General features: G+C 39.8%; 1 protein-coding gene across 4 annotated transcripts in view; it reads right to left on the reverse strand.

The window, feature by feature from the left end:
- FRMD5 (FERM domain containing 5) overlaps nucleotides 1-2,945 on the reverse strand; it is a 373,795-nt gene extending 370,850 nt beyond the window's left edge. For all 4 annotated transcript variants that reach the window (XM_036735288.1, XM_036735286.1, XM_036735287.1 and 1 more), the window contains exon 1: nucleotides 2,844-2,945. In XM_036735288.1, the coding sequence (XP_036591183.1) occupies nucleotides 2,844-2,945 (102 nt within the window). The remainder of the gene's footprint in view (nucleotides 1-2,843) is intronic.
- Nucleotides 2,946-25,579: the final 22,634 nt, after the last annotated feature.

A 25,579-nucleotide genomic window follows, 5' to 3' on the forward strand; every position in this document is an offset into this window, starting at 1 on the left:
GTGTATACATATACACAGTCATATACTTTCTAAGAGTTAATATACATTATATGTAGACAAACTTACCTGTATATATGTTCATGTCCATTTTTAAAGAAGATACCAAGAATTATATGGGACTTTTAGGAAAAGAAATGCAATGTTGCAAATCAAAGAATTGCAATTCCAAATATGATGACAATCACTGATCTTACACAACAACAGATGCTTCACTATTCCTTTCCATACTGCTTCCAAATACTATCAAAAATTAAATTACATTGTAGCAAAGGAAAGAGTTGCTAAGGAAAAAATAATTTTCAAACACTCAAGTTATGTTCATAGAATAAATTCCTTTCTTATGATAGGCTCTTTTGATATTTTCCCCCTCTAATTTTCATATCTCACAAAAGTAAATCAAAAATTAAGTATAACCCAAAAATTTGTGTGATACCAACTTCCTTTTTTTTTTGAAGCCCTGGATTTTCAATGGCAAGTTAGACTAGTTTCAGTTAAGACCAACAGAGCATACAGCTAGTAGAAGATGGTGTTGCAAGCATGCACCCAGCAGTTAATCATAAGCAGCATTCTTAAAAGTTAAATATTTGTATTTCCTTTCTCAAAGTAGATCATAAAATCTACCAATACCTATAACATGAAGTCAACCAATCACTAACCCTTGACATTGTTCCAGCTATAAAAGAAAATAATCAAATGACTTATCTTGATTCATTAAAAATACTTGGTAGCCAGCCATTTCTATTAGATTGATGATGTCACTAGATCTTCAATTTATTTAAGTGAAAACTAAAAAACTATTAATAGTCCCATACCTTTTGCCCTGAAAAAATTGTGACAATGACTTTTCTCAGAAGTCCACCCTGAAACCATATCCCAACAGTATATTGTGGCTCCTCCAAGAGGTTCCCAGAACCATCCAATTTGTGCTTCTATGAAAAGCTTTAAACTTTAAAACTAACAAAAATATGCATACTTTGAAACATGTACTACAGTGGCACACAATTGGCTACTTCATATGTCCAAATGGTACAGCCGTATAAATCACATTTTCCCTTCCACAAAGTGTTAAAAATATTTTTGTAAATCCAGCCTATGAGACATGAAAATACGATATAGGTAAAGTAACTCATCACTCTGAAAGGGAATAATATACAGCATCTCAAATGGTCACCATCAAATACAGTAGGGCTTTCACTTGATGGCTAGCCTAATCACAAATTCTGCTCGGAGTGTGCTTCAGTGTCTTTAAAAATAGATTTTCTACTCTTTCCTCTAACCCAACGCACCTTCGGTAGCACCTAACAGTTATTTTGACATTAAAGGGAAGGGGAAAGAGACAGATTAGAGATGAGGAGTCTGAACCCAGAACCAAGGCAGCAAACAGCAGCAGCTATCATAACCTCCCTCCTCCTTCACACACTGCTACATCCAAATACAGAAGGGGAGGGTGTGAGAAGGGCCAGAGCCACTGGGGCTGGTGCCAACAGTTTCCGTCTGCCACATCTTGGAACCCAGAGCTTTCGGTCTTTCAACTAGGACTGCAGGAATCAGGTAAGACTTCACTGATTCCCGCTATATTTGTTTCTGGGGAGGGGGAGAAAAAGGCAGCTTCCAGCTGCGAATTCCTAATGAATTAAACACTGAGGGTTTTTCAGTGTTTTCTATCCCTGACTAAAGGAAGAGAAAGGGTTGTTACTGCATTCCTGGGAACGACTACTACTCCTGACGTACCACACAGCAGTAGGGAGGGAACAGAAGAGCACGGGATCGTAATATACCAGGCGCTGAAGGGATTCTTTTCATTCTGTGCAGCGCTGTTGTTTTTTAAGTCGCTGATTTCTCTACATGCGCACCACCACCCCCCGCCCAATAGCTGAGACTTGCACTAAATCTACAACCTCTTCCTTTCGTCCCACCTCCAAACCCACATACATACACCTGCTAAACACAACATCGTTTTGGAAGTGAATGGCGGTGGTCTACGTGTGTGTAAGGGGTTATTGGGTGGGGGGCTGAGAAATGTCTGAAAGAAGAGTCGCTTTCTCTGTTCAATAGGCCACTCTGCATGGGCTGTTGTGCTACATCCTACATTCCGAGTCTGACTCACAAAACGCTGAAACATATGACATATACCATTATTCTTCCCATCAAAGAAAAATACAGAAAGAAAAGCCGGCCAGCTCCGGCGCAGGCGCCCCCCCCCCCCCAAGTCCTTCTGTCCTTCCCGAGTCCCATCCCAACAGCAGGCGCAGCAGCTCGGTCGGCTACCCTGAGATTGAGTATCTGCCGCCTGTGTCCATGGACTTAAAAACCCCCAAGCTCCGACGGGGCGGCCGGGCCAAACACCTCCCGACCTGTCCCCAGGAGTGCCCTGCCCAGGGGACAGCTCCCTCTCTGGCAGGCTTTTTGTGAGCCCAGAGTGGCACGGAAGGCGCAAGGCTGGGCTTCTCCAGCACCCAAATGGGGAGGGGGGACTCATAGAGGGATGGGGAGGGTCCTTGGGACAAGAGCCTGCACCTGAGTCTGAGGCATACTTGGGGATCGCCCGCCCCAATCCAGGAGAGCCCAGGAAGACAAAAGTGGGGAGAAGAAAAAGAAAGGGGGCACAGCGTCCCGCTCGCAGGAAAGAAGGATTTGGGAGAGGCTCCCCTCTCCTCCGTGAAAGCACCCCCCCCCCCAGCTGAGCCGCAGCCGGTCCACGGACAAAGCCCAGGGAGGCAACGGGAAGCGAGCGGCCCCGAGCCAAGTTACCCCGGAGCTGCTGCAGGGGGGAGGGTGACGGAGAGCCGACGGCGGCGCTCGCGGTGGGTGGGTGGGCAGGCGAGGGCGCGGGGGCTGCTGACCTGGATGGTGCAGGTGTACTCGCTGTCGTCCAGGAGCCGCACGGTGCAGCTGTACTCGCGCTCCAGGTTCCTGCTGCTGCCGCTCATCAACCTGCTCAGCATCTTCCCGCCCGTCCGCCAGCCAGCCCGCCCCCGGGAGCGACGCGGCGGCGGCGGCGGCAGCGGCAGCGGCGCTGCGGACCCCGGACCAGAACAGGCGCCCCTCAGTGGGGCAGCGCGGCGCCGGCCCCAGGCACCTGCACCATCACTCCGGCCGGGCCGCGCTGCCTCTCCTTTCCTCTCTTCCTTTTCTTCCTCCGCCTCCTCCCTGGTCAGCGCCGCTGCCGCCCGCCGGCCCGCAAGCCCAGACTGCTGCTCCGCTCTGCTCTGCTCCGCGCCCCGCTCTCCTTTCAGCGCCCCTCGACCGGGGCTCAGCTCGTGGGGCGGGGCCTTTGTGACAAGGAAGCCAATGAGAGCCAGCGCGGCGAGAATGAGTGGCTGTTGGGAGAGCTAATAAAGATGGGGTGCCGGGAGTGAAAGACAGACAATAGAACCAATGATAATAAAAGATTCAGGACCGAGACGAGCAGGCCCGGCTCTCCGGCATCCCGAACAAGGGGCGCTTTTCTCCTGGCTGTTCTGAGAACGTTGTTGCCCCTCCCTCCGGGCCAGGAGCAAGGGACCAGGTTGGGTTCAGTAGCTTTACATTGTCTTGACCTGTAGGAGATCCAGGCTCCCCTACGGAGCTGCTGTCCGGCCCCTTTCCTGAGTCCCGTAACACGAAACTAGCATCGGGCCAGCGCAGGGTGCAGGCACCCCTGCTGTCTTTGCTTTCAGCCCGGGAGGCTGCACCCTACTACCCCTAAAGGGCCAGGCTCTTCCTCCTCCCAATCCTCACCGGTTTGAAGGGCACCTGGTTCATTCACCAAGACCAGCCAAAGTCTGAGAGACCGTCACCTCTTCTTATCAGGGCTTGTCCTCAGCCCAAGCTCGCACTTCCTTTATTAAAACACACAACCCCTTACCTCCCTCCTCCTGCCCTTAAATTTTTTGGGAATAGCCTAAGGGACATGCACTACCTGTGCTTTCCTTTGCTCGTACCTTTAAAATTGATTTTAATCCATTCGTACTTCTGAACAAAGCCTGGTATCCTAGTTGCCTGGGGACTGTGCAGAACACAGTCTTCGTCTAGGTCCTTTATGAGCTGAAAAAATCTAAAAACCATTAAGTACTTTACAGAAGCTTCACTAATTTTACGGATTTTCTATCCTCCCCGCGTGTTAATTTTTTTTTTTAATTTCAAAAGAGCATCTACGTTACAGGTTTTCCTAATTCTATTCCCCACCCCTTTCACCACCCATCTGTCCCCTCCCCTCCAACTTATTATTCACACAACCACTAGTGGTTTATCAGACTAGCGGCTAATGCATACCAGACTGGTCGTTCTAATGCACAAATCTGGTTAAGTCACACCTCTGCTCAAAACCCTTCAATAGCTCCTGCCCACCCGGTGAAAGTTCACACTATTTAATCTGGCTGGAATTCCAGGTCCTCCACAATCTGAAGCCACTTTACCTTGCCTGCCTTATCTCATATACCATCTCTTCCCTAACCTACTCTCTCTTCGAGAACAAAGAAAGAACAAGAACAACTGTCTCCAGACCCCAGGCCAGACCCATTCGTGTTTGTGCCTCTGAACACATTGTTCCATATGCTTTAAATGTTTCCCACTCTTTTGCTCATTCAATTCGTAACCATCCTTTTAAGTCTAACTCCATAAAGCATTTGCTGATCCTTTCAAATAGCAATTAATTTTAGCTCTTTGCACCTATTGTCTCATTTTTGTATTATGCTTATTGATATTTATGTACATACATATAAAATTGTGCCTAGCACAGTACTCTGCACGTAGGAGATGGTGGTTGTTGGTCATTTGTTTTCTGAAGAGGAACAATTGATCTGAGTCTAATGATCCTGTTAATTAATTTCACAACCAGCCTAGACCTCTTAACAGAGTTACCTAGGGATTGATCATTTTATTTTCATTCCTCCAAAAAAGGGGAAAATATAGGAGGTATTTAGTAAGTGGTGGTTGAAGTGAATTAAATCACATTAATATGGTAGTTAAATACAATAGCAAAAAAAAAATAACTTTAGCATTCCTCTATTCTCTTCTCTTGGCTTCTCTGATACCACAGAATCTCCTGGTTCTCCTCCAACCTCTCTGACTATTTCTCAGACTTTGCTCTGCTCCTATGCATGGGCATCCCCCCTAATTCTGTTCCAGCTCCTATTCTCTTCTCTAGGTGGCACAACCCAGTGCCTAACTTCAGGAAGACCTGAGTTCAAATCCAGCCTCAGACACATACTAGCTATGCGACCCTGAACAAGTCATTTAACCAAAAATGGGGATAATAATAGCACCTATCTCCCAGGATTGTTGTGATGATCAAATGAGGTGATAATTGTAAGGTGCTCAGCACAATTCCTGGAACATAGTTAAGTGATATGTAAATGTTAGTTATTATTATTATTATTATTTTCTCTACATACTTTCTCCCCAGGACTTCAAATATCACTTCTATAGAGATGGTTCCCAAATTTCTGTATCCAGCTGTAAAATCTCCCATGAGCTCCTAGTTCCATATTTCCAACTGCTTGATGTATATATAACATTTGTATAGTACTTTAAGGTTTGTAAAATATCTTACAAATATTATCTCATTTAATCCTCACGACTACTCTGGGAAGTAGGAACTATTACTATCTCCATTTTACAAATCAGGAAACTGCAGTAGACAGAGATTGAATGACTTGCCTGGGATCACACACCTAAGTGTCTGAAGGAACATTTGAACTCATCTTCCATGACTCTATGCTCTGTACCACATAACTGCCTATATATCCACCAAGATGTCTTTCTGGCACCTCAACTCAACAAGCCTAGAATTTTTTATCATCTTTTCTCCTAAACCAGTCCCTCTACCTAACTTCCCTGTTTCTGTCAATGGTACCACCGTCTTCCCAGATAGCCAGGCATGACATCTCAGAATTATTCAATCTTCTTAGCATACCTTTTAAAATCTTCCACAATTCTACCTCTCCATACTTATTTCATTTTATTCCCTTTCATGCAAGCCTCCCTACATTTCAGTCAAGGTAGCTGTTGCCTGAACGTGACATTCCATCACTTGCTTCTAAGCATTCCTAGAGACTATCCTATAAGAAAAATTGACTCACTTTCCCACCTCTGCCTTCAGAATCCTCATGTTCCTCTAAGGTTCAGCTATAGCACTACCTGTGTCATGAAGATTTTCTTATCTCCCTATCTACATTCCTACAGCCTTTTGTCAAATATTCCCAGAGCCCTCTCTCTAGATCTCTTCTTTGCCTCCATCACTGGCTTTACCCCTTAGGTTCAAAGAATCAGCTTTACATGTAAAAGACGGGGAAGGTGAAATTAGTTCCTCTGAAAAAAAAGATCTAGAGACTTTTGACCATTAAAATCTCAATAAGTCAAAAATGTCATATGGCATCCAAGAAAACTAATGCCCTGAGAGAAGCAGTGGGTTCAGGAACTGACTGTCTCATCTCATCTCCTATGATCCTACAGTAGCATTTCTTCTGTGTATTAAACTTAAGAAAGCTATTGGGTACAAGAAGCACCAAAAAATGATGGAAAAACCCATGGAGGTTCACATAAAGTTGGGAAATTTGAACTTGTAAAGAACCTTTGAGATCATAAGATCATATATTTCTACCTAGAAGAGATAATGAAAGTCATCCAATCTAACCCACTTATTTTAACAGATAAAAAAATTGAGGTCAAGAGGTTAAGAAATTTGCATAAGGTCAACCATCAGGAACAGGTGGAATCAGAAACTGAGTCTCTTGACACCCAGGCCAGTGTTCTTTCACCTATGCCATGATATATACTTCACTTTAAAGGTGTCATGGTACTGTGAAAAGTCATTCTAGATTTGGAATCAGAGGACCTGGCCTTGAGTTTTGGCTCTGCCAATGGTGCAACCTTGAACATTTACTATCTCAGCCTCATTTTTTTCATCTGTAAACTGTGGGTTTTGGATAAAGCCCTTCCAGTTCCATATCTATGAGAAACAAGTTAGGAAAGGCCTTTAACAAATCTACCATGTTGATTGGGCATTGTCTTTTAATAAAAAGGTGATGTTAACAACAGCAAGGTTGTGACACACACGGAGGCAGCCACCATGGTTGTTAATTCCTGTTGCTAGTATTCCCCTCCACCCAGTCATTTTATATTTATTTTACATAAATCTTACATTTACTACTCATCTGTGAACAAATTAACATACCCCTAATAGAATGTAAGCTCCTGAAGGACAGGAACTGTCTCACTTTAGTAGCTGTATTCCCAGCACTTAATATATTGCCTGGCATATAGTAGGGCTTAATAAATGTGTATTGGTTGATTAATTGATTACTAAAGATAAGAATTATATTGCCATCAGCAGAGAATACTTATAGCACCCACACCAATTTAACATCACTCTTATTTAATATAGAGGATGCCAGGTATATAGCAGAATTCTCATCTACCTGAAGGAACAGTTATTAACCATATTTCAGAGAGTAAGCTATATGATCTCACTTCCTAACAGCTCTTGAGGAAAGCTGAGGATGGAAAGATAATCCATTAGATAATCACAGATGAAAACAGTAGGAGGCTGAGAGAAATTATGGGGGCAAGAATAATGGGAGCTACTAAAAAAGGGATTGATTTATTTCCTTTATTGAAAATTTTTATTTTAACAAAATGGACAAATCTTAAGCAAACCCACAAACAAAAACAAACAAGAAAAATCTCCCCAAACTGTCAAGCAATACAACACAAAAGAATGATTCTAACTGGTTTTACATGCAACCCTAAGCGTTTGTCATTTATTATTGGTTAAAAGAAAGTAATGATTGATTTTGTTTTCTCCTCATTCTTCCCTGTTCTATTAAGCTAATTACTAAAATAGGAAAAGGACTGCCCAAAACAAAGGTCAAACATGTCTGAGCAGCATTTTCCCTTGAAATAGGTGGTTAACTTTTTACACAGAAATACAGAAAAATAAATGTCTGCCTTTTGCCAAAGGAAAGCGGATTCTGATAGCAATACAGAATGTTCAGTGAGGCATCCCTAACATTTATAATAGGCCTGGGTAGCTGGTATTCTCCCTCTCCATATCTTTACCTCCCCTCATACACATGCATACATACACATACACACACACACACAGAGTTTCTTTATTGATATCCCCAGCTATTTTTCTTATAATTTTATATACTTGAACCCATAGCCAAATCCTTAATCTTTTGTCTTCCTTATCTACAAGACTTTGAACTCAGCCTCATCCTAGACCCTCTCTTTTACTCACCAGCAGACCTCCTTCATTACTAGACCCCACCAATTGGTAAGGATTTTTACTCCCTTAGACCTCTTATGGCATTTTGTTTTGCTCCTTTCCAAGTCATTTACCTTAAATTACAAAGTATTATACCTCTTCCTTTATATATCACATCCCAATCCCAGACAGACTTACGAAGGCAGGAGCCACACCTAAACTTTGTAATTTCCCCAGTCAAATATTTATTGAATCAAATCTTATCCCAAAGTCTTTGCCACCTATTTTTATCAGGTTACTTCAGAAGCATGAGAAAACTGGGAATTTATCAACTTTTCATCCTAGTATTAAAGAGTTGTTTCATTTTCTTTTTATGAGGCAGAGGTGGACCTAACCCATGATTTCATTAGGATAGGGAACTCATGGTATGGAAATGCCCTCCAATGATGTAAATGGGCCACTGACCTATGCTTCGAGATTTGCCTAAGAACTAGAGGTTAAGTGACTTCCCATGGTTACACACTTAGTATGTGTTAAAGGCAAAACTTGAACCCAGGTTCTCATGACTGTAAGCCAGCCCTCTACTATATACCACACTGACTCCATAATTCAGTTATAATTCTAGCAATAAATAGGTTTGAAACATTTGCTAATCCAAGATTCTTTCATAGATCCAAGGAAAGAAAGGAATAAAGGTAGAAACTCAAGTTTTCTTACTAATGGGCACCACTTGGCTAGCCCAAACCCAAAATGTCATATTATTCAACCAGTCTTAGCCTTCTGCCTAACCAGTCATCTTTATTACCATTGCTGTAAATATACTGTAAAACTAAGTAGTTTGAATTTCATCACCTTTTTGCTCCCAGTGCCCATTCTCTGGAGAAGCTACTAATATACCTATTATATGGACAGTCAAGAAACGGGTGGTAGAAATAATACAGTGAAGCAAAAGGCCTAAGTTATCCTCATACTGGATAATCATCCTCTGAGTGACTGAAAATTGACTACATTTTGTTAGTACAGCAGAGGCAACTGGTAAACTGACCATCTTAGTATTACAGTCCCATTTATTTCTTCTTCTCTCCCTTTTGCCTCCTCCTTCACTTTCCTCTAATTGTTGTCATTATCATCATTCCCTAAACATGGAGCACTCCATCTCCCTTTATTCTCTACTTTAGATGGACTCAGCTAGGCACCATGTTTATCTATTTGGATAATTTAGACCAAGTAAGGGAAATAATCCATGAAACAGAATAAGTTCTGACATCACCCTTTGCCTCTCTCTCTCTCTCTCTCTCTCTCTCTCTCTCTCTCTCTCTCTCTCTTTCTCTCTCTCTCTCTGTCTCAGAGGTAGAGAGAGAGTGTTTGAAAAGCAGTTCTATTCATCACAATCAAAAATAGAAAATGAAATAGACACATCTTATGATTAGTGATGCTGAACATGGCTGGTAGAGCAAGGAAGAACAGCTTGGACATTTAATCACAGTCCATCACTCAGAGAGTCATCATCATCCCCATCCTCATCATAAGCTGACATTTATAAGTTGCTTCAAGGTTTATAAAGTACTTTACACATATTTCCCTAGTTCCTTCACGACAACCTGGTGAATCTAGGTGGTACAGTGGATAGAACAATGGGCCTAGAGTCAGGAAGACCTGAGTTCAAATCTAGCCTCAGATGTTTGCTGGCTCTGTGACTCTCAGGAACTCATTTAACCTGTTTCCTCAAATATAAAATGCGGATAATAATAGTACCTACCTCCCAGGATTGTTGTAATGATTAAATGAGAACAATTGCAAAGCGCTTAGCATAGTGACTGGCACAGAGTAAGCTCTCCATAAATGTTACTTATTATTAATCCCTCTTAGAGAAGAGAAGACTGAGGCTCAGAAAGTTCCAAATAATCTGCTACTGGGGCCTGGGGAGTTGTTATTCTAAAACCTAGTCTATAGCTATCACAAACATGATAGTTCAAGTTATATTGTTAAATATACTTACATATTATTGTATTAAATATTAATTAATCATATTTAAATATATTCTTAAAATCATGCTACTTTCCTCTTTTCTCTGCAGAGGCCAGTGGTCATAGGTGCAGAACATCAAATATTGTCAGATGATGTATTAGTTTTGCTGAAGTGCTCTTTTTTCCTACTTCTTTTTTGTTCTCCGTAACAAGGGATAATTCGGTGAGTACAGATACATTCATAAATGAAGGTGTTACAAAAACCAAAAACATCAATAAAATTAACAAATAAAAAAAAGAGTACAGTTTCTCCCTGCATTCCAGGAAAGAGGTTTCTTGAGCACAAAGGAAGAGAGGTCTCTTCCAAGACTCCTTCAATGTTCTTTCCTAAAGGTAGTATTACTTTGGGCAACCCATTTCTACTCTGGAAAACTTAATTGTAAATTGATAACGCTGGACTGGGTAACTTCTAAGGACTCTTCCAGCTAAAAACCTATGATCTGTGATCATATCAAATTATCTAGTTTCCAAGGAAGAATCACTATCCCCAAATTGGTGATCTATATACCCAGTGTCTATGGTACATCCCAAATAGATGCACAGAAAAGCAATGATAGGATTTTCAGAGAGCATTGTTTTATAATTTAAAGAATGTCCATTTTTATTCCCTCTCTGTGATATACAAATTTCAAGAAAGGTAAAACTCCTATTTTAATCCTTCTTAAGAAAGAATATTCTACTAGTACGTCTATAGTAACTTTTTTCCTCTCTTTCCCCCAAAATCAACCCTGTAATGGTTTAATTGGAAGATTTCTGATACTCCATGCTCCAACCAGCATATAGATGAATTGGACAGAATGCGAATTAGACTTTCATGAACCAATGATTTCTTTAGGGCATCAGAATTTCTATACAATAGAAACAGGTAGCACATACAGGGTAATACATCTTAGCATGTCTAGGAGTGGTAGACTGCATGGAGTAGTGAACAGACTACTGGGACTAGACTCAAGAAGACCTTGGTTCAGATCTTGCCTCTGTAATTTAATGCCATATGACTGGTCAAGTCATCTAATGTCTCTAGAAACTGGTCCTCAACCACGGATGGAGCTCTCATACTGTGAGCCCATGGTAGGAGTACTACCCTCCCCCCATTAGCATTGCCTGCCTGTAAACATGCAATCCAAGCTTTCTACTTTTGAGTCTTTGGCTCACTCATTTAGTAATAGAAGGTCAATGAATTAGTTTAAAGCAGGAGCCTCTTTTTTGAGGTTTGCTACCTATGTTCATAATTGAAGGAAGTGAAAAATTCCAATTAGGGATTAGTAAAAATAAAGACATCATTTTTTCTCATACAAATTCACAGATCCCTTGAAATTTATCCATGGACCAAGGACCTCTGGTGTAAAGAGATGCTAAATTGAGTAGCATAATTTCCATCAGCCAAAGCTTGAAAAAAATATGGTTTTTCATTTCTGAGTGGATGGGTAGTGGTGAGGTTTGGGAACACTATTTCAAACTGTAGTTTGTAGTTCTATACTCTGTCAATGCCCAGACCCTGACAATTATCAGGGAAACCAGGCAATTCCCAGTAAGATGGCTCCTTCTTCATAATGTACTTACTAATATAAACAGGAAAGCAGCCAATTACTAGCAAAGTATGTTTTGTATTTATTAAACAATAATATGAAATTCAGATGAAAACCACCATTGAAACTCAGTCTTGGGGTTTTTTGTTGAGGCTCAGAAACCAGTCCAGCTGTTTCCCCAGCTGCCTAGTAATTGGACATGAACAAAACCAGTGAATCAGTTCCAACTCTAAGTTCTAAAAAGGACAATGCTTTTCCCTTTGTCTACATATGACACCTCCATTTAAATTACAATACATAAACGACCAGGCACTGTGTGAATGAATTTACATAATTGGTGTCAGGGGTCTAAAGTAAAGGCAAGAGGGGGCCAGAAATGGAATCTCTAGCTGATGGAGCTGATTGTTCTATCCAGAAATGCAGTCGCTCTTGAAACTCATTCAAAATAACAAGATTGGGCTGTTATTCATCTCTCCTTTAAATCTGGCTAGATTACCACAGTTTAATTAGGTTATAAGAAAGAAAATATAACCATAAGGTTTTTCATGTTGAAGTCTATAGTTGCTCTTTAGATTATGTAGTATGTATTGGCAGATGTGCTTACGCTCATTACTGCTAAAATTTTATGTCATTCAACATTTCTTGGTAACTCACTTGCTTGCAGTGCTTTTTACATCTGTTATGTTGGCCAGCTCAACCACAGGAAGTCTAATCTGGTTATCTCAATCAAAAATAAAAAAAACCCTGAATGTCTGCATTGAATTTGGCCTATATCCTAGGCTGAGGCTCAGTACCTTTAAGTGGATATGATTAGTGCTCTAAACACAGAGCTAATAAAGTTTTAAGCTGCACTCTGACTTTTGGGACACCCTGTATTAGCTGGTGGTACATTTCATATGTATTATGGAGACAATGAGAATCTGAAAACCTGGGATTCTAATCCCAACTCTGGCACTAACTCATATTTTTTTACTTTGGGCAAGGCATTTCACCTATCTGAGACCAGTCTGTAAAATAAAGAAGTTAAACTAAATGATCTCTAAAATCTCTTCAAGCTCACTGATTTTATGCTTGTCTAAATCAGGACCCTTCCTAACCTCCTGACTTGTAACTTGGTTATTTAGTTTGCTCATTTCTGTGCCAGACCAAATGCACCAACTAAATGGTGATTGTTTGCCTGTTGTGATTTGTCATCTTGGATAAGCCAGAGACTTCCTATAAAATTCATTTTCATGTTTTGAGAATGTGCCCAAGTTCTACTTGAAAGTGCCTCTCTTACGACTGTGTTATCCTGGGACTGCTAGGTGGTACAGTGAATAGGGCACTGGTCTTGGAGTTAGGACGCCCTGAGTTTAAAGCTGACCTCAGAGCCTTACTAACTGTATGACCCTGGGTAAGTCACTTAACTCTGATTGCCTCCAAACCAAGAGGGAAAAAAAGACTGTTATCCTAGCCTGTCAGGAGAGTCCATCTGTATCATTCATTTATAATATTTACAATAACCAAACAAATAAACAAAACCAATGCAAATGTCCTCTACTGCTTAAGGATGTAGGACTTGGATCTGAAAGGGATTTCAGAGTTTTTCTAGTAGAAGCCCTTTTTTTATAGATAGGAAACTAGAGCTCAGGCAAGTTATGCCTTTCTGAGTTCACAAAGATACTAAGTCAAGTTCTCTGACTTTAAGCAAGGTAGTACTTCCACTTTACCTCACAGCCCTCTTTCTAATGTATCAGCAAGGAGCATAATAACTTGGTACACTTGTTACACAGATTTCCAAAGTAATACCGGGTAATACCATCCCATGAGAGGTTCTGGAACAATCGGGGGTGGGGGTGGGGGAGGGGAGGAGTAGCCTCCAGTGCAATTGAGGGGAGTTGAATAAAAATAACTGGGTGGTGGAAGCACAGGAAAAGAAGAGAAGAAAATTTTGGAAAACTGTTCATATGTATTTCATCTGTTGTGTAATAGAGTTAAAGTCATAGTGATTACATGATTTTCCAAATAAACACATAAAATGCAAGTTATAACTGATCAGTGGTCAAGTCCAGCAACAGGTCTTAACAAGTAAGCGTTGGCAGGCCAACTTGTTGCACATTGTCAAAAAGTCCAGCATGCATGGGTAGGAATATGTGCATGTAATGACTTGTTTCCAATATAATATATGGTTACATGACACAATATCACATCATCAAAATTTCAATGCAGAAAAAACTCCATAAATTTACAATAAATTATTAAATGTAAGATGCATCATTTTAAAAAATACATTTTCTTTTTTTAAATGATACAAATTTTAAAAAAATTGTAAAGGGGTTAAAGATTTCCAGGGGGCACTGAGTAATTTTTTAAAGAGGGCAGTAGGCAAAATAAGTTTGTGAACCTCTGACTTAATATGTTATAATTATGATCAGGGGTGTGCTGGTAAATGTTTACAACCAGCTCTGCTAAAGCATGCAACACAATTTTAAATTAAATATATATTATTGCCATTCTTTCTATCACTTTCTTAAGTCTAGATAATCAACAAAACAATAAATCAAGCCCTAATTTGAAGCATTTGCCAATTTTCAAGGTGTAAATGCTTACTCAGAAAATTAACAATCTCTCCCAAGCCAGTAAAAGCTGGCTCCAACAGACCCCTCATTATGACTATCATTGAAAATAAAATCAACTAAAGTCCATTCCAAGTAACAACTTCAGGAGCAAGTCATTGGAAACCAAACCATACAATGAAACCATGATGATCCCACCCTAAATTCATTTAAGCCAGACCAAGGTCCTTCTTTTTTGTATATGCAGAAGGATTAAATTCTCTGTATTTTTGAAAACAGAAATTCCATCTTCATATGTCTTTGAGCCCAGAGATTCTCCTTCCAAAGCAACTCTGTTGAACTGCTATTTAAACTCATTAGCAAATAGGCGTTTTAAGAGAGACCTCTTTATTAAGACTGTTTCTATATCGCATCCTATATAGGAAGTGCTGATTGCTGGGTCTAAGAATAATCCAAACCTTTATTTTTTATTCTATTTCCCAAGTAATGCCCTTCAACTCTGAAATCACACTTCATTAGTAAGCAGAACCAGGAGAACAATTTATATAATAACATTATAAAGACAAATGACTTTGAAAGACTTATGATTGACTAATATAGAAATATGTTTTATATGATTGTATATATATATGACCTATATCAAATTGTTTACCATTTTGGGAGGTAGAGGAAAAGAGAGGGTGGGAGAAAACTTAGAACTCAAATTTTTTTTAAAATGAATATTAAAATTTGTCTCTATGTGTAATTGGAAAAAATAAAATACTATTAAAAATGACTTATGGTTTCTGATCAATTCTATAATTAACCATGATTCCAGAGCACTAATCTATGCTAACATTCTCCTAAGAGAGAGGCAATGGATTTAAGATGCAGAATGAGATATACATTTTCAGACGTGGATAATGGGTGAATTTGTTTTAATTGACTATGAATATTTGTTACAATGCTTACGATGGGGGAGGGTGGGTTGGAGAGACAGAAAATAAATACTTGTGAACTGAAAAATAAAATACAATGAAAAAAAGAAGAAGAAATTGCAATTCATGAATTTGTAAGGATAAAATACCAGGAATTGGTTGTTGCTGTCTTCTCTTTGTGAATTCAGCCTTTTGTCACCAGATTGTGGGGCTAGAATGTTAATAGCCCATATAAGACAGTAGTGAATTGTACTCTCAGCCAGTCCCTTCTGATGCTCCCGGGTGTCTGTCTGCTTTTGTGTCGCACCTCTCTCTGGGGGAGGCAATACGTCTTTGACTTTCAGAGTGCTTAGCTCTTACAGAGTTATTCTAGCTTTTTTTTTTCCTGCCTCTTGGGTAGAATCAGGTCTAATCTTTACAAAGGATAGAAAAAGAGTCTCAGTCCAATGCAGTCAAGATGGGGACAGCACACTCTAGGGGCCACCTATTGTCTTTGATCTTCAGGAAAATCCAAGTTGCTAGGGGGCCTGACTCCACAGTTGGGTAAGGCAAGTCCCTACCAATGCTATTCCCCTCTCACTGTATCTCCCTATGTTCCACTGAAGGGGGTCACAGAGGCGAAATGAGATGAGATCACAAGCAATAGTTAAGGACTTTGTGGGTATTCCTTGCCACTTTCTATATTGTCCAGCTGCCAGGGAATTTGTTCCTCTTACGCAGTACAATGTATATACGAGAACTGTTTTTCCTGAGAAATCCCAAGGCTCTCCAGGAGTTCATCACAGGGTGGAGGTGTGTTTCTTACTGAGCTCTTTGGCCGGGTTTCACATTTCCTCTCTGAGGTTTGATAGACCTCACTACTTCATTATTTATGATGTAAAGAATTTATTTTGGCATCAAACCCAGAAAATGTGAACTGGAACTGGATCTATGTGTGTAGCATTTTATCCCTGAGGATAGTTATTTTTGCACATAACACTCTTTTAATATCACTAACACATGGAAAGCAAGGTAAGGACTTAACAACCATAAATCTTAACGAATGAACAAACTGACAATTGCTCTAATATAAGATGAACTGTTGAAATTTTTGATTTCTCATGCCTTCCTGTCTGGCCTGAGCCTCTGACTTTTTATATCCTTCTGCTACTTTCACAGATCAGTCTGGGGTGGGGAGAGGGGGAGAGAGCACTACAAGTTTTCAGTGCTTCTGACTTGATGTGACCCAGGGAGAGGTCTGTTTATTGCTATCCTGGTCTAAGCTCTGAAAGTTAGAACTGTTGGCTTATGTACTGGTGAATTTCAGTCAATTGCTGCTGGACTCAGTCACTGTTAGCCTACTGGGAGGTTCTGCAGCTTCAGAGCAACTTGGGCTCCCTTTTGTCTCCTGCCCTAGTTATTCCACTGTAGGCTTATGTACTGGGCTAATGGTCAGAACTGAGTCATGGCTCTGCTCCTAGACTCAGTCATACTGCGGAATTTCTGGAACTCGTACCTTGGTCAGCGATATTCAACTAGGTCTTGCAGGTGACCACTTCTTCCTGGCTCTGAGACCCAGAACTAGGTAATGGCATGGCACTCATTCCTGCCCCCTTGGTCATTCAGGGGTCCCCTGAAATCTCTTTCTGCCTTGGGACTTCCTACTCTGGTACTCTCTCTTAGCTCCCTTTCCATTCCTGGGTTCTGGAACGTTCCATGTCCTTGCACTCTACACTCTTGGCCGGCTCCTGACCCAGTGCCCACAGACTATCTTACTAAGTTGTCTTGGGCTGGAAAAATGACTCGCTGTCAGAATCAAGTCTGGCATGTCTTCTAGGTTGATGTAGAGAAAGTAGGCTGGGTGAGTTGGGAAAAAAATGCTTCCTCTCTTGCCTCTACCCACTATTTCTGTCCAGAATGCTACTGTCTTTCCAGTCATCCGGGTTTGAAACTTGTGTCATCTGTGATTCCTCACTCTCATTCATCTCACATATCCAATACACTGCCACATCTCTTTGTTTCTATCTCCACATCACCTCTTGAATAAGTGAGTTCCTTTCTCTCTACTCACATAACTCCCTCCCTACTTTAGTCTCCGTCACCTTTTGCCTCCACTATTGCAGTAGCCTCCCTACTTCACCTCTCCCTACTTCAATAAGGCTGCCAAAACCATCTTCCTAAAGTATAGGTCTGACCATGTCACCTCCTTCTTGGCTCCCTATTACCTTCAAAATCAACTATAAAATTGTCTGGTGTTTAAAGCTCTTCACAATCTGGTCCCTTCCTATTGTTCTAGTCTGTTTACTCATTACCCTACTCTATATACTTACTCTTTAGGAGTGGTGTCAAACTCAAATAGAAATGGGGGCCATTAAACTGTATATAAGGATAACTTTGGACCACATATTGACTTAGAAAACCATGTATTAATACTATCTGTACTCTGTTGAATTTTATGTATTTTATTAAATATTTCCCAAGTACATTTTAGTCTGATTTGGGCCAGCAGCATGTTTGGCACCCTTTGATCTGGCCATACTGGTCTGCTTACTGGCCATGCTTACCACACTTACTGGTCTTTGGGACACACTAATTCCATTTCTTTTGTACTGGCTGTCCCCTTCTCCCCCTCTCCCATGCCTGGAATGTCCTTCTTCCTCATCTCTAGCACTTAGAATCCCTGGATTCCTTTAAAATTCATTTCAAGTGCCACCTTCTACAAAAAGTCTTTTCTAGTCCACCCAGCTGCTGGCGCCTTCACCTTCCTCTCTAAGTTTATCTTATACCCACTTTGTACTTAAATTGTCTATTCCTAATATGTACACATTTTCTCCCCCATTAGAATATAAGTTCCTTGAGAGTAGAGACTGTTTTCACTTTTACTTTGTATTCTCAGAATTTAGCATAGTAATTGACACATGTTAAGTGCCTAATACATTTTTTATTGATTGAATTTACAATTTAAACCACACATTTATAACACTAGTCAGGGAACTAAAACAGACAAACAAACAAAAAAAAAACCTCAGGCCGTCAGCATAAAATAAATAATGTTCTTGGAAAGTAACGATTTTATGGCCAATAGCATTTAGTATCATCCCTTTCATTTTCTTACTGCTATCAAATGCATAAACCCTTATTGTCTGGCAGAACAGTGAGCCAGCATGGTATTTGATAGAGTGCCAGATTGGGAGGCAGGAAGACCTCAGTTCAGATTCCTGCCTTAGTCATTTACTACCTCTGACTTTGGATAAAGCATTTAATTTCTTTGTGCCTTGATTTCTTCCTATAAAAAGTGAGAGGATTGGATTCGATGGCCTCCAAGGTCTTTTCCAGATTTAAATCTATGACCCTATGAAAAGGCTTTGAAAAGTTAGCTAAAAATTTAGTTTCAGGTTTTAGGGATTATAAAGAAATCTAAGCGTATAACTTTAGAAAAAAATTTTGCTAGGTAGCACAGCCAATAGAGTATTGGGTCTGGAGTCAGGAAGACCAGAGGTCAGAGTTGGCCCCAGATACCTACTAGCTGTTGTGTGACCCTGGGCAAGGCACTTAGCCTCTGCCTGTCTCAGTTTCCTCAACTGTAAAGTGAGGATAATGATAACACCTACCTCACAAAGTTGCTGTGAGGATCAAATGAGATAAGGTTTGTAAAGTGCTTAGCATAGTGCCTGGAACATAGTAAGTGCTTATTAGATATTTGTTCCCTTCCCTCTATTCATGAAGAGTTTCAAAACAGATCTATTCTAGGAACCTCGCATCAGTAGGTCAAGATCTTCTTAGAGCTCTCAAAGCCTTACCTGATATCTCCAAGCAGTTGCTATTATCATTCCTCCATCTCTATGATTTATTGACATTCCCACTGGATCAAATCACAGCCTGTACTATCACCTTTTCCCACAATTAATCAGGAATCTTTTGTGTTTGTTGAGCCCCCTGCCATTTTCCCAAAACCAGTAATCCCCAGGCTTCAAGGAAAATTTAAAATAATTTCTCCTGGAAAAAAAAAAGTTAGGCATTACTGCATTAATCTGGGTTATGAGTAAACCTATCTGGCTTCTGAACATCTAACATTTAAGAAGTGAGAGATTTCTCACACACTACTAAGGTGTCACCAGGGACTGGCCTCCCATCATATCAGATACATGACCAGACAGCGCAAAAGTTCTAAAAGCTTTTTTCACACCTAGAGTCTCTGGGGCCCAAGACAGGACACTGTGGTATTCATTCCTTTGTACTTCATGCCTGCTAGGGTCTCTATGGAGGCCTAGGAGATTCCAGTCATGCACCTCCCAACCCAAATCATGTAGACATCTTGACCCTCTTATTTTACCCTAGAGATGACTATTGTGGTTCAGTTGTTTTTCAGTCGTGTCCAACTCTTCATGACCCTATTTGGGTTTTGGTTGGTTTTTTTTGGCAAAGATACTGGAGTGGTTTGCCATTTCCTTCTCCAACTCATTTTACAGATGAGGAAACTAAGGCAGACAGGGTTAAGTGACTTGTCCAGAGTGACACAGCTAGTAAGTATATGAGGCCATATTTGAACTCAGGAAGAAGAGTCTTTCTGATTCCGGACCCAGAACTCTATCCACTGTGCCACCTAGCTTCCCTAGAATCTTTACCCCACAGAAAATGCAAAAACTATATAAAAGATTCACAGAAACTCATTAACAACGAATAAAATTATCCTCCCTGTCTAATGAGTCCTAACTTTTTCCAGGGTTCTAAATCCTTCAAACTCATGGCAATGAATATTGGTGACAAGTATATAAGCAAGAAGTGAAAACTTAATTTTAGGAGATACAGCACAGTAAAGGACCTTTTTTACTCAAAGGTAAATATTTACCTATATGGTATCATTTAAAGTATAACATTCTAAAAGAAGCCATACTGGTTGAAATTTTTTCCTCTCCTCAATGCAGTTTGAAATTTTGTCAATTATTTCAGTTGTTCAGTCATTTTCAATAATGCCCAACTCTTCATGCCCTCATTTGGGGTTTTCTTGACAAAGAAAGATATTAGAGTGGCTTCCCATGTCTTTTTCTAGCTCATTTTACAGATGAGGCAACTGAGGCAAACAGAGTAAAGTGACTTAACCAGGGTCACATAGCTGGTAAGTGTCTGAGGCCAGATTTGAACTCAAAAAGGGGAGTCTTCCTAACTCCAGGCCTAGCACTCTACTCACTACACCACCTAGCTACCCCATCCTATCAATTATAGCTTAATTTACATTTAAGAGCTTTTTTTAAAAAAATTCAAAACCCTTTGAGAAAATCAAGCTAAAATGCTCAGCATATTTCCAGCTTGTTCGGATTACTTTTCTACTACTGCTTTATTGAGTGCCATATCAAAAAAGAAATGAGAATTTTTCACAGGGAATAAGAAGAAAAATAAGGCAGTTGGGACCATGGGATACTTGAAGAAGAGCAAGACTGGATGGGAAACTGGAGTTAGGGGTGAGGGAGGGTTAGTAAGCTAAAAAAAACTTTGCTGTGAGGCAGGATATAGTTTGTACCAAAATTAAGAGAGAATACAATAAATTATGAGAGATACACAAAAAATGATATGAAGGGCAGAAAAAGGAAAGTTTAAGCCACTTCAAAAATATGCTGACCACTGGTACTAATCACTGTATATTGTCGCACTGATTAATTTACTTTAACCTTATATATACATGAATTAATTAACCCTAATGCTTTCTCTTCCAGCATGTGATGGGGTCAAAAAAGGCTGGTCAGCTGTTCAGTGTCTATTACCAAAGAAAAGATAAGCTTTCATGTTCCATAAGGCTACTACTTGCTCATTGCTTTGGTAAGGAAATGATGAAAATTTTCTCATGATATCCATCTACCTGGACACTGTGCCTGGGTAATTGGCTTCCAACTTCTGATGGCATCTCATATTCTTTCTTTGTTATGTTATTACTATAGCAGTTCTAAACTAGAAAACAGTGGGCACAAGCCCAAAGAGAAAGAGATGTTCTTTTCACAGGCAGCAGCTGCTCCCCAAGCCTATTACTTTTAAGAAATTGTCTTGGCCTGTTTTTCTTTACCAGTCATTACACACACACACACACACACACACACACACACCTATAAAAATGAATCAGAATTTAAATAATTTCAGGGATACTTAAGTATAAAAACATTCTAACAAAGGAAAGCTGAATATCACATTTAGATTGATTTTTCTAACCTTACAAAAATAAATATTTCAAATTTTATGCTCCTACAACAGACTAGAGAGGAGAGTTTTTTTTTAAATCTGAAAATTGTGAGAATTATCATCTAATGCTGACATCAGCTAATGAGAAAGAATGAGCTCTTCTCTCTAAAGCTAAAAGAATTGTAATCCTCCCCAATGCTTAACAAGTGACCTTTATGGGGAAGTTTCTCATGGAAATGAGGCTGAAATGGGTAGTTTGAGTTGTCGTATTTTCTAATATAGAGATTTCAGTTCCCATTCAGGAATAGATAGCTTTCCCCAGACTAACAAAAAGTAAGACTCATAAATCTGTTGAGATGGCCCAAAGGAGGACTCTCGAGTATTTTCAGTGCTTCTGTTCCTATTACCTACTGTTTTGTGGTCAGTCAGTTGATTTGAAATCAGGTACTCCTGACTCCGGGGCTGGTACTCTATTCACTGCTCCACCTAGCTGCCCCAAAACTTTCTTTTCTAATGCTATTCCTTCTACCTTCTCAGTCCTTGTCTTCCTCCATCCTCCCCACCCCCATCTCACCAGGATAAGAAAACATAGATATCTGCCTACTGTGACTATGTTCCCCCACAAAAACAGAGTCCTGTGGAAGAGAAAAAAAGAATAAAAAAAAGAGAGGATATTTGAATTCTTTTAATCCTTCTACTTAGTTTTCATTCCACCTGCTCTAGAAACATAGGCCAAGGCTCTTTGTTCACAGCTGTACAACAATTACATTTACATAATGGGAGTCAGAAGAACCAAAGGAGATGACCTCTACTAATTCATTATTTTAATCTTATTTGGGGGTGTATTCAAACATTTTCCTTTCTCAGAGCCTGTTGTCCATGTATCTCAAATGTTACCTACTATGAAGGAGATACAAGCTCAAATGTCAAAACCCCCAAATCATATTTTTCAGACTTGAAAATACAGAGGTATATTCATATGGAAAATAAATTGCTTCAATAAGCCTTGGATGTCAGAGACATAAGAATTGGGTCCTTTCTGCCTAACCTTACCCTTCATTTAAAAAAATGTATTCTTCCCACTGCTACCTTCACCCCCAAAATAACTCTCCACATGGGAAAGGACCTTAGTTCTCCCTACCCACCTCCAAGAGCATACTGAGGAAGTCATTCAGTATGTAATACAATGAAACCAGCACCTTAGATTTCTGACAGGATAACATATTCTTTCCACTATATCTTCTCATTATAGCCCACTTTCATCAGTAAATTACTCCATGTGTGGTACTGTACTAGGTAGCTGCCTCTTCTATTGTCTTTCCTATTAGAATTTCCGAGATTCTAAAAAGGGAGCAGTTTGACTCAGCAGCTACAAGATGCTATGAGCTGTCCATAGTGCTAGTGAGCATTAGCGCCAATGAAATAACTGCTGCTTATTTCCTTGTTGAACTAGCATTTCATAGCAAATAGAAGCTATATATCATTCTTGATTTCATAGCTTCTCCCATCTTCATCTGTAACCTGCTTTGGGCATGAAAGACAAATAAATAACATGAATTGGAGAGGAAGCAGTAAGCAGTATAGTGTATTGGAAACAGCACAGGTCTGAGAGTCAGGAGACCAAGGCTCTGTTCCCTGCTCTGCCACTAGGTAGCTATGCATATATAGGCAAGGCATTTCCCCTTTCTGGGGCTTAACATTTTTATCAGCAAAATTAAGGAATTGAAGTAAATTATATTTCATTTATTTCTTAAGATTTTACAGTTCACTTGACCATCTTTTTTCTCAAAACAGACAGCATCCTATTTTATTTATTAGTTAATCTAGGCTAAGATAGTGCAAAATGCATCCAGCAAAGTGAGTTGGGATTATTTAGAATCTTGCCTTGGCATGAAATTAGAAGCAGTTCTCCATTTCACATCTACAATAGCCCTCACACAATCAACCAAGAGGAAGTATTTTTCGAGAATCTACCATGTACAAAATATTGTGCTAGCCACGGAAATATAAGACATGTTTTCTACCTTTAACAACTTTACAATCTAGTTTTAGAATCAAAGAGTATCACTTCTGAATTCATTAGAGAGGAATACACACCAGTATAAAATTGCATGTTAAGTAGTGTGATATATGCTATAACTTTAAAAAGAGAGAGAGAAAAAGAGATCCTGTGTGTGGGGGGGGCAGTGATTAGTCTGGAAATATTTTATTGTACAACTCAGGTGTTTGAAGAGTAGCTAAGGTTTGCAGAGATGGAAGAGAGTAGGAGAGTATCTCAGCTTGTTGGCACATCATTTAAGGATTGAGCCAAGGTGTTGGCATAGGAGATGGAAAGAAAGGGGTGAATCTGAAAGCCTTGTTTAAAGGTATAATTCCTAAGGGCCATCAAACTGTGCATATCCTTTGATCCAGCAATGCCACTAGTAAATCTGTATCCCAAAGAGATCATAAAAGAGAGAAAAGGACCTACATATACAAAAATATTTATAGCAGCTCTTTTTGTGGTGACAAAAAAATGGAAGGGGATGCCCATCAATTAGGGAATGTCTGAACAAGTTGTGGTGTATGAATGTAATGGAATATTATTGTGCTATAAGAAATGATGAGCAGGCTGATTTCAGAAAAACCTGCAGAGACTTACATGAACTGAAGCAAAGTGAAGCGAGCAGAACCAGGAGAACATTGTACACAGTAACAGCAATATTGTTCGATGATCACTTATAAATAACTTAGCTCTTCTCAACAATGTAATGATCCAAAACAATTCCAAAGGACTCAAAATGGAAAATGCTATCCATAGCCAGAAAAAGAACTGATAAAGTCTGAATGCAGATTGAAGCACACTATTTTCACTTTCTTTATCTTTTTCATGGTTTTTTCCTGTTGGTCTGTTTCTTCTTTCACAACTAATATGGAAATATGTTTTACATGATTGCACATATATAATCTATTTAAAATCCTTACCTTTTTAGGTAAGGGAGGGGGAAAGGAGAGAGGGAGAGAGAAAATTTGGAACTCAAAAAAATTTTTAAATGAATGTTAAAAATTGTCTTTACATGTAATTGGTAAAATAAAATACTATTTTAGAAAATAAAGGTATAATTAATAAGATCTGGTGATAGTAAGGTTTTTAGCCTAGGAGAATGGTAATGGAAGTATCTTTTAAAGAGGCTAAGACATTGGTAACCAGAGCACATTGAGTGTTTGAGTAGGGAAGATAGCTGTGATGATATCATTCTGGGACACTGCTAATGTTGAGAAATTTGTCATAATCATCTTTAGTTTGGCATAATGAATAGCATGCTAGATCTGGAGTCAGGAGGATCTAGGTGCAAATTCCACCTCTGAATTTTAAAATCTATAAAACCCTGAATAGATCACTTAATTTCTCTGAGCTCTGGTTTCCTCAATCAGTAATCTGAATAGCATACACAGGATCAATAGTAAAGATCAAAAGAGATAAGGAATGTAAACTGTTTTACAAACTTTTAAAGTGATAAAAAAGTGCCAATTATATTTGCTTTCTCAGCATCCAAATCACTGCCTAGCACATAATAGGTGCTTAATAAATACTTGTTTTTCAAAAAATGTCAAACTTTTTTTTTCAGTTTGAAGCCTATTCTGTGTAAAGGCATTATACTAACTTCAACTAATCCACTATCTCTAACTGGCCCTAAAACATGCTTTACATTCCAACCAACCATGGCCTTACCCAGCAGAGGCTTCTAACAACTGCTGCTGTCCCCTTATCCCAACCAGAAACAGTGAACTTTCATACCAGGACCTCTAGAGACCCTTCCCTTCAACCCAAGGGAGCTAATCCACTTAACTTTGAGATTCCATTCTAGAACTGAGCTGAGCTGTCCAGACTGTTGGATAAGCAAGTCGGAATTCACCTGACTCATAACTAGCCAGCCTTAGACCATGATTCAAATCCCATTTAGGCATCCATCAGAATACCTACCTGGAATGTGTATTTTGCCTCCTGTCTTGCCATTGTATTCCTCTGCACCCTACTCCTGCTTTCTACTTTTTTCTCTCCCTCTGGGAACAGTTATCAAGATCCTATAAATACCACTATTGCTTCTAGAAAGGGAATGATAATTTATTACCCTATGGCTCCATTCACATTCTGTGTGACTCCCCAGAACAAAACTCATGTCCCTACCTACCAGTCCCTGTAAGTGTTGTCTCCTCCTAATGTAAATTCTTC

Source organism: Trichosurus vulpecula, chromosome 8, assembly GCF_011100635.1.
Source record: "Trichosurus vulpecula isolate mTriVul1 chromosome 8, mTriVul1.pri, whole genome shotgun sequence".
Taxonomy (NCBI): domain Eukaryota; kingdom Metazoa; phylum Chordata; class Mammalia; order Diprotodontia; family Phalangeridae; genus Trichosurus; species Trichosurus vulpecula.